This window comes from Chrysemys picta, chromosome 17 (assembly GCF_011386835.1).
Source record: "Chrysemys picta bellii isolate R12L10 chromosome 17, ASM1138683v2, whole genome shotgun sequence".
Taxonomy (NCBI): domain Eukaryota; kingdom Metazoa; phylum Chordata; order Testudines; family Emydidae; genus Chrysemys; species Chrysemys picta.
Window position 1 is genome coordinate 1,539,787 of NC_088807.1, and position 11,428 is coordinate 1,551,214.

The 11,428-nt window shown below is 54.1% G+C and overlaps 1 protein-coding gene across 4 annotated transcripts; it reads left to right on the top strand.

Annotated features, from left to right (window-relative positions):
• The first annotated feature begins 4,001 nt into the window (after positions 1-4,001).
• On the top strand, positions 4,002-11,182 carry LOC103307338 (prolyl hydroxylase EGLN2-like). Of its 4 annotated transcripts, XM_065571658.1 has the most exons (4): positions 4,715-4,828; positions 5,782-5,897; positions 10,587-10,654; positions 10,919-11,182. In XM_065571658.1, exons 1-4 carry the CDS (start codon positions 4,715-4,717, stop codon positions 10,972-10,974), a joined length of 354 nt encoding a protein of 117 aa, XP_065427730.1. In that variant the 3' UTR covers positions 10,975-11,182. The 4 variants fall into 4 exon arrangements, 1 of the variants encoding a protein (XP_065427730.1); XR_010593513.1 differs by lacking the exons at positions 4,715-4,828; positions 5,782-5,897 and adding an exon at positions 4,002-4,213; XR_010593511.1 differs by lacking the exons at positions 4,715-4,828; positions 5,782-5,897; positions 10,587-10,654; positions 10,919-11,182 and adding exons at positions 4,002-4,213; positions 6,211-6,947; positions 7,662-8,564.
• Positions 11,183-11,428: the final 246 nt, after the last annotated feature.

Below are 11,428 nucleotides of genomic sequence, written 5' to 3' on the forward strand. Positions count from 1 at the left end.
CCAGAGAAACATTTTCCTGCCCAATAAGATTTTGCTGCTCTTGATTCAACTCCAGATTCACTTCTGAGACACTAGACCGACATTCAGAAACTTCATTTACCGACAAATAGCTCTTCTCAGACAAACCTTTGGAGCAACCCTCCCCAGGCAAATCATTGCCCACAATAGACACAGGTTTAAGATCATTCCTGTCCTGTGACTGACCACCTGGACTGAACAAAGCTTTAACATTTTCCCCAATCAAAAGATCCTTAGGCAATAACTTCCTTACACCAGCTATAACCTCATGCTTAGCACCATTCCATTCAAGGTGGATTCTGGCTAAAGGCACACGGACAGTAAACTCATAGAGGACTACAACATTCACACTCTGATTTGGTAAATAATCTTCCTCTTTGACAAGATCTGCTTTAACCAGAGTGATGTTAGAAGCCATAATTTGCCCTACACAGCTTTTACCATTGACTTTTACATTCTCTGTGAATCTTTCATTACCACTCCCATACAGAGCATTGGCACCAGTTATGGAGTCACCCTTTACTGAACACACAGTAAAAGCATTGACATAAAAGGTGGCAGAATTGGGGTACATTTGGTTACACCCAGACAACTGCTCAGAGTTATACAACATACCAACATTGTTATAAACCGGACTTTCAAGAGGATACAATTTCTGCTTTTCTTCCCTTGCTTTTTTGACTTGGAGCTGAAATCTTTGCACTTTTGCCTCAGCTTCTAGTTCCTGCAATCGAATTTCTGCCAGTCTTTGTTCATGTTCAAGTTGAAGTTTACTTGCTGCCTTTTGCTTTTCAATTGCTTCTGCCTTCTGATCATTGGCCATTAACAGATCTCTCAGTTCTTGATTTGTAGCTTTCTTTCTAAAGCTTATCCCCTTTTCTGAACACAAATCTTTCAGGGCTTTTTTGTCAAGGCCCTCATATGCTCTTTGCTCACCCATTGCAACTGCTCTTTAACCAACCAAACTCTCAATCCCAAAATTCAAATTTGGATAACGTGGGGTTCTGACCCAAAGCTTAATTGACCTGGTTCTGTGGATCCAAGCACGACTACGCCACTGTGACAATGCGGTTCTGGCGGAACCCAACTGAGAGTGCCAACTCAGGACAAATTGCTCAAATAGGGCAGTTACAGCCCAAGGCTGGGGTTTTTTCCACCTCTAAGGCAAACCAAACCAGCCAGACTAAGAGGACTCCAGTCTCACCCCACTGGCTAACTGCAAGTCTCACAAGCAATCTCCTTAGACACTCCAGTTTCCCAGTATTACCACCAGTACCACTCGTTATGGGGACAAATGGTTATGAAAACCAATACCCCAGTAAAAGAAAAAGGTTCTCCTGATCCCAAAGGACCAAGCCCCAGACCCAGGTCAATATACAAATCAGATCTTACCCACAAATCACGCTGTTGCCAATCCTTTAGAATCTAAAATCTAAAGGTTTATTCATAAAAGGAAAAAGATAGAGATGAGAGTTAGAATTGGTTAAATGGAATCAATTACATACAGTAATGGCAAAGTTCTTGGTTCAGGCTTGCAGCAGCGATGGAATAAACTGCAGGTTCAAATCAAGTCTCTGGAATACATCCCCCGCTGGGATGGGTCCCCAGTCCTTTGTTCAAAGCTTCAGCTTGTAGCAAAGTTCCTCCAGAGGTATGAAGCAGGATTGAAGACAAGATGGAGATGAGGCATCAGCCTTATATAGTCTTTTCCAGGTGTAAGAACACCTCTTTGTTCTTACTGTGGAAAATTACAGCAAAATGGAGTCTGGAGTCACATGGGCCAGTCTCTGCATACTTTGCTGAGTTACAAGGCGTGTCTGCCTTCTCTCAATGGGTCCATTGTATAGCTGATGGTCCTTAATGGGCCATCAAGCAGGCTAGGCAGAGCTAACACCATGTTGTCTGGGATGTCACCCAGCAGCATAGCATAAGTTTGAAATACAGACAGTATAGAGCCAATATTCATAACTTCAACTACAAAAGTGATACACACATATAGACAGCATAATCCTAACCAGCAAATCATAACCTTGTCTTAGACACCCCATTTGACCCCCTTTATACAAGATTTGCGTGCCTCTACAGGACCTTGGTTGCAACAATGATCTATATGGTCCCAGATTATATCAATAACGTCACAGACGGGCATCTACTGCCCCCTCCCCCATGGCCAGCGGCTGGGAAAGGGGGAACAAAGGGGGGCTACTTCCAGCGATCCCCCCCCGCCTGCCTTTGTGGTCCCTCGACTCAGCTGCAGGCTGGGGGGGTCTCTCCCGTGGGACAGATGGAGCTGGTGGCTGCCCCAGGGGCTGGGGAGCTGTGGGGGGTTGGTCATGCCCTGGGGGCTGGGGAGGGGGCTCCGGCCTGTCCCACCGTGGCTGTGCTGTCCTGTCCTCGGAGGGGTGGGGGGGTCCTGCCCTGGGGGTGCAGAGCATCGAGACTTCGGTGTTTCCTGCCTGCACCAGTCCCCCCCGCAAACATGTGAATTTATGTAGGGCCTACCCCAGAGCCGTGCTCTCCTGCCCCCGCCACCCCCGGGCTCCGTGGTCAATGCCCGAGGACGGCAGTCGGTGGGAGGCTGCGGGAAAGGAGCGGGGTGGTGGTGGCGGGAGATGAGTTGCCGACAGATTTGGGGGGCTGGGGCCAGTGGGCTCCTGACTCTGCAGCAGGTGCTGGTGCATGAAGGGTTAAGGGGTGTGTTCCCCCTCGCTGTGCTGACACCCCCCCAGTGGGTACTCGGGAGGGGGCGCCAGCCCTTTGACAAGCTCCTGGGGGGCCCAACAACTTTGTCCGCCCCCACCCCAACTCTGGCACTAGGACTCCTGGGTTCTCTCCCCAGCGCTGGGAGGGGGCTGGGAGCCAGGACTCCTGGCTTCTATTGTAGAACTGATGAATAAAATTGTTTGTAATTGTTCACTTTATTAATATAACTTCATAAGTAAAGTTTAATGAATGAAACAACATTCATTCATAAAACCGCTTACCCCAAAAACTGGCTAATTGACAATTAAGATTCTTGTTAAGAGCCACAGCGTTCAGCCAGTTGCCCTTGTAAGTTTCACTATCGATCCAACTGCTGCTTAAATCACTGAGACTTGCACTGTTTCAGTATTGGAACTTCTGTTCACCATTTATTACACTTGCCTACAGTGTAACTTCTGTTCACTGTTTGCCGTATTGTAATTCAAACCCCATTTTACAAACGCTCACTCCATTTTGTAAACTGGCTGCAACCTTCATTTTTGCAAACCCCGCTGTAATCTGATTAGGTCACTTTAGATGTGTAAATAAGGTATGTCTGGATGATGGACTCAACCTCCAGCCCCAGCCTGTCCTGATGAAATAAAGTGCAAACACCAAGGGCTGAAGATGCGGACAAGAGTCCTGACAAAGTGAGAAGAGCCCACCCTAAAAAGAAAAGAACAAAGGTACAATAGAAGGAAGATCAAAGCCGGGTCCACGGCTGAAAGTCAAGTCTGCAATTGACGGGTGATCCATCACACCGAACCCAGAGGCAGCGCGACACAGCAAGACCCATAGACTCTTGTTCAAACTAAAGCCTACAAAAAGGATGGGTGAGATGGAAGACTTTGGAGGGTAACGTTCTGCTGCCAACATGGGAGGGCAGACCCAGCCCTTCCTCGTGCCCGGCTTTCCTGGCCAGTTGCCGCCACAAGCTACGATCCCAAGCGGCGAAATCAAGCTATGGACTCAAGCTACGTTCAGGACTGGTAACTATGCAGCAGCTGCAGAACATCTGATGGGTGTGTGCGTATGTGTGTGGATAGGTATTAGGTATTAGTCATTGGTCATAAATCAAATTGTAGCATAATAAATGTGGCATCTTTGTCTTGCCCCCTGTGACGGGGTCGGCTTACCCTGCACCAGCCCAGACAGGGCTAAGCCCCAGTTATTGACAGCGGAAGTCCCACCTCCCTGGCAAGACTGGGCATGCTCCAAGTGCTCTAGTAGTATAAAGGGAGGGAGACCGGCTCATTCTGGGGGAGAGGCTGCAGGGGATGGACCTGCCTGGGAAGCTCCTGTGATGGGCTAGCCACAACCTCTGACGGTGCCGGGAACTGAGGCCGTCCACAGCCCGCCTGCACCCCGGCGACTGGAGGAAACCCTGGAGACGACCAGCCCTGCCAAACACAGAGGACCTGACGTCTCATAGGAAACCCCAACGCAGACTCGGGTAGGAAGTGACCCAGGGAGGGTGAACGAGTGGTACCTCCTGCCCGGGGAAACTCCGTGTGTTTTGGTAGGACCCCCTTGGCTGCTGAGTCAGTGGCAAGGTGCTACGCCACTGTTAGGGCCCTGGGCCGGGGCCTGGTGGAGTCGGGTGGGCCCGGGCCCCCCTACTGGGGCTGCCACACCCCATAAGGGGTGTCCCAGTGCTATAGCCTCTGGCCACTAGGATGTGCTACCCTGTGCCAAAGGGCTGCTTTATGGACTCCACTGCCCTGTAGCAAAGGGTGGCTCGATACACTCTGGCCATTAGGTCACGCTGCCCTGCACTGAAGGGCTGCTTTACGGACTGTGACCAACAGCCCACGCTGCCCTGACCCCAGGGGCGTGCATCTCCCCCCCCCCCCTAAAACAATCCTGTGTAGTTTTGTCTGCATAACACTATTCCTGCCTCCTCCAGGAGGGGAGCGTCAGCAGGTCGGGGTCTCTGTTCCTGCCCCCCCAGGCCATGGTGGCGTGTTACCCTGGGAACGGGCAGGGGTATGGCGACAGGCAGTGCCTGACCTGCACCTATTACCTCAACCGGGGCTGGGACAGCCAGGTATGTGGGGGGGTGCCCTGCGTCCCCCCCCAGCTGTGCATGGAACCCGCCCTGCTCTGCTCTGCAGGGTAAGACCCCTCCCCCCCCCCAGTCCCATGGCAACAGTTGGGCGGGAGATATGCTGGTAAATATCTTGGGATGGAGCCCTGGGGTGTGCTTTTCTTTTGGGGAGGGGGATCTGGGTTAGAAAATTGGTCAGGAAGCTGTCTAGTGGTTAGAGCAGGGGGGCTGGGAGCCAGGACTCCTGGGTTCTGTCCCTGGCTCTGGGAGGGGAGTGGGGGCTGGTGGTTAGAGCAGGGGGGGCTGGGAGCCAGGACTCCTGGATTCTGTCCCCGGCTCTGGGAGGGGAGTGGGGGCTGGTGGTTAGAGCAGGGGGGCTGGGGGCCAGGACTCCTGGGTTCTCTCCTTCCCTCTGGGAGGGGAGTGGGGCCTGGTGGTTAGAAGTGGGGGAGAGGGGGGCTGCATACCAATCCACTGTCTCAATATGTCGGTGCCTCTCTCTGTGCCTCAGTTTCCCTGGTGTACCTGTCTCCTGAGTCAGCCCAGCCCTCATGGCCTGGGGGCCCATGGAACAGTCACAGGCCCAGTGCACTCCGGCCCCGCTCCCTCATCTCTCCCCCTGCCCTGGAGCTGGGATCAGGGCCCTTGTGCCAGCCCCACACGCTGGGGAGACCCCTTGGGTGGTGGGGTGGGGGGGTTATCAAGGGGCAGATACTGCCCCAGAGGGGCCCACATGGGGCTGAGGACTGTGCCCTCAGTTTCTCTCAGCCCCTGGGGGGCAGGGATGGGGTGAGGGGGAATCATTGTCCAGTTATCTGCCCCCCCATGAATCACCTCTTTCCATGGGGCATGCAGGGTTTAACCCCTCGGGCGCTGGCAGGGCATGTGCCCAGGTGCTGGGAGCCGGGCGGGCTGGTGGCTGAGGTGTCCATGTGGTTGTCACCTGCCCCGGTCCATGGGGGCGGGCCCTGCAGATCTACCCCGAGGGGCGTCCCGTGGTGGCCAATATCAAGCCCCTCTTTGACCGGCTGCTGATTTTCTGGTCGGACCGACTCAACCCCCACAAGGTGAAGCCGGCCTATGCCACGAGGTACCTGCCGCCCCGCTGGGGGGAGCTGGGAACGGGGGGGCTGTCTCAGATGCAGCACCGTCCAGGGCAGGCCTGTGCTTGGGGGAGAGGGGGAGGGCAGGGCGGTGGCTGATTTGCATACAATTTGAATACCTCCAATGTTCGTCCAATCCCTGCATCTGATTGATTGGGCTTGTCTTAGCCTTGGTCCCCACTACGAGTTTAGGTTGAATTTAGCAGTGTTAGGTCGATTTAACCTGCACCCGTCCACACGACGAAGCCATTTTTGTCGACTTAAAGGGCTCTTAAAATCGATTTCTGTACTCCTCCCCAGCTACGGGATTAGCGCTGAAATCGACCTTCCTGGGTCGAATTTGGCGTAGTGTGGACGCAATTCGATGGTATTGGCCTCCGGGAGCTATCCCAGCGTGCTCCATTGTGACCGCTCTGGACAGCGCTCTCAACTCAGATGCACTGGCCAGGTACACAGGAAAAGGCCTGCAAACTTCTGAATTTCATTTCCTCTTTGGCCAGCGTGACGAGGTGATCAGCACAGGTGACCATGGACTCCCAGAATCACAAAGGAGCTCCAGCATGGACTGAACGGGAGGTACTGATCTGATCGCTATACAGGGAGAGGAATCCGTGCTATCCGAACTCCGTTCCAAAAGATGAAATGCCGGAATATTTGAAAAAATCTCCAAGGGCATGAAGGACAGAAGCTATAACAGGGACCCGCAGCAGTGCCGCGTGAAGCTTACCAAAGAACCAGAGAGGCAAACAGCTGCTCTGGGTCAGACCCCAGACATGCTGCTTCTATGATGAGCTGCATGCCATTCTAGGGGGTGCCCCTACCACTACCCCACCCCTGTGCAAGGCAGGAGTCTCATGCAACCGGGATGAGGATTTTGGGGACAAGGAATATGATGATGAGGAGGAGGTAGTGCACAGCAGGCATGAGGAGAAAGCGTTCTCCCCGATAGCCAGGAACTGTTTATCACCCTGGAGCCAATACCCTCCCAACCCTCACAAGGCGGCTCCCGGACCTTGAAGGCAGAGAAGGCCCCTCTGGTGAGTTACCTTTGTAAATATAATACATAGTTTAAAAGTAAGCACGTTTAATGATTGATTTGCCCTGAAGACTTGGATTGTATTTGTGGCCAGTAAAGCTACTGGAATGCAGTCAAGTAACATCTGTTCTTTACCTTTCTGTGTTGTCCTCAGGAGAGTGAGATCATTCAGGGTCACCTGGTTGAAATAGGGTGATTTTATTAAGGGGACATTCAGAGGTGGCCGTTCCTGCTGGGCTGTTTGCCTGTGGCTGAACAGAAATTATCTTCACTGTGCGCCACGCAGTGGGGGGAGTGGTGAAGCAATCATCCCAGAGAATTGTGTGTGTGTGTGTGGGGATTTAGTTGGGTTTGTGCCGCACGTTAACCCGAAAACCGCAGCCCCTCCTTTTAAATGGCCAACCCAACGGGTGCTTGGTATGGGAAAGGAGGGTGCTGCTGTTTGAAACCATTCCCATGTGTTATGAAGGTTAAAGAAGCCAAAAGACTGTGGCTTACCATGGCTGCCTGCAAGCCGAATTCTGTTGCCCGGCCCTGCGTGTGTGATCTCTCACCAAACTGGCAAGCCCTCAATATAAGAGGCAAAATGTGACCTTGTACCGAAAACACACGTGCTATGTAATGTTAACAGCTTGGTTCACCGTGAAAGAATCTACCCATTGTTCTCTAAAATGTGTCTTTTTAAATACTAGTCACCCATTTTTTCCTCCTGCAGCTGCAAATGTTTCAATGCTCCCCCTATCCTCTCCATCCCAGAGGCTAGTGCAGATAAGAAGGCAAAAAAAACACACTCACGATGAAATGTTCTCCGAGCTCATGCAGTCCTCCCGCACTGAAAGAGCCCAGCAGAATGTGTGGAGGCAGACAATGTCAGAGTCCAGGAAAGCAGAAAATGAACGTGAGGACAGGAGGGACGTATGAGAGGACAGGTGGCAGGAGCAAGATGAGAGGTGGTGGCATTGTGATGAGAGGAGGCAGGATGCAATGCTGACGCCCAAGAACGCAGGAGGGAGGGGGCTCCAGGTACCCAACCACTCCACCCCAGAGGATTGCCCAAGCAACAGAAAGCTGGCCTTCAATAAATTTTGAAGTGCAGTGTGGCTTTGACCTTCCATCCTTCCCTCCTCCACCACCCCACGCAGGCTACTTTGGCAGTTATCCCCCTATTTGTGTGACAAATTAATAAAGAATGCATGAATTTGAAACAACAATGACTTTATTGCCTCTCAAGCGGTGGTCGAAGGGGGGAGGGGAGGGCAGTTGGCTTACAGGGAAGTAGAGTGGGAACAAGGGGATGGGCTTTCATCAAGGAGAAACAAACAGAACTTTCACACCGTAGCCTGGCCAGTCATGAAACTGGTTTTCAAAGCTTCGCAGCAGGGCACGCTGCACATCAGAGCTCTTCTAACGGCCCTGGTGTCTGGCCGCACGTAATCAGCGGCCAGGCAATTTGCCTCAACCTCCCACCCCGCCGTAAACGTCTGCCCCTTACTCTCTCACAGAGATTGTGGAGCACTCAGCAAGCGGCAATAACAATTGGAATATTGGTTTCGCTGAGGTCTATCCGAGTCAGTAAACTGCGCCAGCGCGCTTTTAAACATCCAAATGCACATTCTACCACCATTCTGCACTTGCTCAGCCTGTAGTTGAACAGCTCCTGACTACTGTCCAGGCTGCCTGTGTACGGCTTCATGAGCCATGGCATTAAGGGGTAGTCTGGGTCCCCAAGGATAACTATAGGCATGTCAACATTCCGAATGGTAATTTTCTGGTCTGGAAAGTAAGTCCCTTGCTCCACTGATCACACAGACCAGAGTTCCTGAAGATGTGAGCATCATGTACCTTTCCCGGCCATCCCACGTCGATGTTGGTGAAATGTCCCTTGTGATCCACCAGGGCTTGCAGCAGCATTGAAAAGTACCCCTTGCGGTTTATGTACTGGCTGCCCTGGTGCTCCGGCACCAAGATAGGGATATGGGTTCCATCTATCGCCCCACCACAGTTAGGGAATCCCATTGCAGCAAAGCCATCCACTATGGCCTACATATTTCCCAGAGTCACTACCCTTGATAGCAGCAGCTCTGTGATCACTTTGACTACTTGGATCACAGCAGCCCCCATCGTAGATTTGCCCACTCTAAATTGATTCCCGACTGACCGGTAGCTGTCTGGCGTTGCAAGCTTCCAGAGGGCTATCGCCACTCACTTCTCAACTGTGAGGGCTGCTCTCATCCTGGTATTCTGGTGCTTCAGGGCAGGGGAAAGCAAGTCACAAAGTTCCATGAAAGTGCCCTTACGCATGCGAAAGTTCCGCAGCCACTGGGAATCATCCCAGACCTGCAACACGATGCGGTCCCACCAGTCTGTGCTTGTCTCCCGCGCCCAGAATTGGCATTCCACGGCATGAGCCTGCCCCATTACCACCAGGATGTCCACATTGCTGGGGCCCGTGCTTTGAGAGAAGTCTCTGTCCATGTCCTCATCACTCTCGTCACTGCGCTGCCGTCGCATCCTTGCCTGCTTTTGCAGTTTCTGGTTCTGCATATACTGCAGGATAATGCGCGAGGGGTTACAGTGCTCATAACTGCTGCGGTGATCTGAGCGGGCTCCATGCTTGCCGTGGTATGGCGTCTGCAGGAGAGCTGATTGGCAGCGGAAGCGGTAGTTGGAAGAGCAGTTTTGCAGACCTACTGCACTGTGTGCTGCCAGGACACAACAGCGGCGGTGTCCGTTAGCTGAGCTGAGCGGGCTGCACGCTTGCCGTGGTATGGCGAGACAAGAGCAGGAGAGCGGAGTAGCAGTGGAAGCGGCGGATGATGATGGTGATATAGAGGACCTGCGAGGTGGATTCATGGCACCAGGAGAGTGGAGTAGCAGTGGAAGCGGTGGTTGGAGGATGACGGTTAGCATCCTACTGCACCATCTGCTGAAAGCGGTATGGCACCCGCCCGGAAAAAAGGCACGAAACGATTGTTGCTTTCACGGAGGGAGGGGCGACTGATGACACGTACCCAAAACCATCTGCGACCATGTGTTTGCCCCGTCAGGCAAGGGGAACTCAACCCAGAATTCCAGTGCGCGGCGGAGACTGCGGGACCTGTGGGATAGCTACCCACAGTGCACCGCTCTGTAAGTTGACGCTAGCCTCGGTACTGTGGATGCACTCCGCTGACTTAATGTGCTTAGTGGGGACACACACAATCGACTGTATCAAATCAATTTCCTAAAAATCGACTTCTATTAAATTGACCTAATTTCCTACTGTAGACATACCCTAAGGGTGAGAGCTTGGGGGGCGGGTGGGGGCTGGGAGCCAGGACTCCTGGGTTCTCTCCCTGGCACTGGGAGGGGAGTGGGGGCTAGTGGTTAGAGCAGGGGAGCTGGGAGTCAGGACTCCTGGGTTCTTTCCCAGCTCTGGGAGGGGAGTGGGGTCTGGTGGTTAGAGTGCAAACGGGGATAGGGAGGAGCTGAGAGCTGGTTCTTTTCCTGGCTCTGGGCCAACCATGGTTTGGGGTTCAGGCTGTGGGGGTGATGGGGGGCCATTTGCTGCCCCAGGTAGAACAGCCCCACCCCCGGGTGTCTCTGCCGTAGTCCCTAACAGGCCACCTCCATCTGTGCGTCTTTGTGTCCGTCCACCCAGGTATGCCATCACCCTCTGGTATTTCGACGCCAAGGAGCGTGCGGAAGCCAAAGGCAAATACCAGCTGGGTAAGTGGGTTACAGCGCAGCTAGACCATGTCCCCCATCCCTGACCCCCTCAAGCCAGCCCCCTGCCCTGGGGCAGATCAGGTCTGGTGCCCCCTAGAGGGGACAGCTCCCCCCATACCTGAGCCCCTGAGCCAACCAGTCCCTGCCCTGGGGCCAGGTGGGAGCCGGTGCCCCCTAGAGGGGACCGGCCCCGTGCCCCATTCCCTGTCCCCTGAGATGGGGACTGGCCGGTGCCCATTCCCTGAGCCTGTCTCTCTCTTTCAGCCTCAGGGAAGAAGGGGATGCAGGTGCCCATATCCCAGGTGAGTGGCACCAGCTGACGGCCTGCCGGACGCCGGAGTCCAGACGGATGCGGAGACAGCCGGGGGGCCTGGCCCTGAGGTACTTTGTGCTGCAAGTCGTCTGTGTTTGGTTTGCCCATTTCATGCCCACTGCTGCTGCCCCCCGTGATGGCTCCCGATGCTGCCAGCAGTCTGGGGAGCTACCCGGGGAGCCCCCAACACGCTGCCCCCCAGGCTGAGCATCGGAGGGGGGACATTGCACTAGGGGGGACGCCGGGGCCCCTGGGCAGGGCTGGGGGGGTGTCGGGACGGCCGGCAGATCGGGGACACTGGGGCTGTCTGGGGTTCTAGGTGTGTGTGTGGAGGTGGTGGCTGGCAGAGGGGACCCCATGTTTTGGGGGGGGGGCTGACCCCTGCCTTATGCTGGGAGGGGCTTGGTGAGGGGCCAGCATGGGCAAGGGGGGACCTCATCTTAGCCCTCCAGCCCCCCGCC

Excerpts from the sequence above, each read along its gene's own strand:
- LOC103307338 (XM_065571658.1), top strand. The coding sequence starts at position 4,715 with ATGGTGGCGTGTTACCCTGGGAACGGGCAGGGGTATGGCGACAGGCAG. Across the intron at positions 4,829-5,781 it reads TATGTGGGGGGGTGCCCTGC|ATCTACCCCGAGGGGCGTCC; the intron begins GTCCCCCCCCAG and ends CGGGCCCTGCAG. Across the intron at positions 10,655-10,918 it reads CAAAGGCAAATACCAGCTGG|CCTCAGGGAAGAAGGGGATG; the intron begins GTAAGTGGGTTA and ends TCTCTCTTTCAG.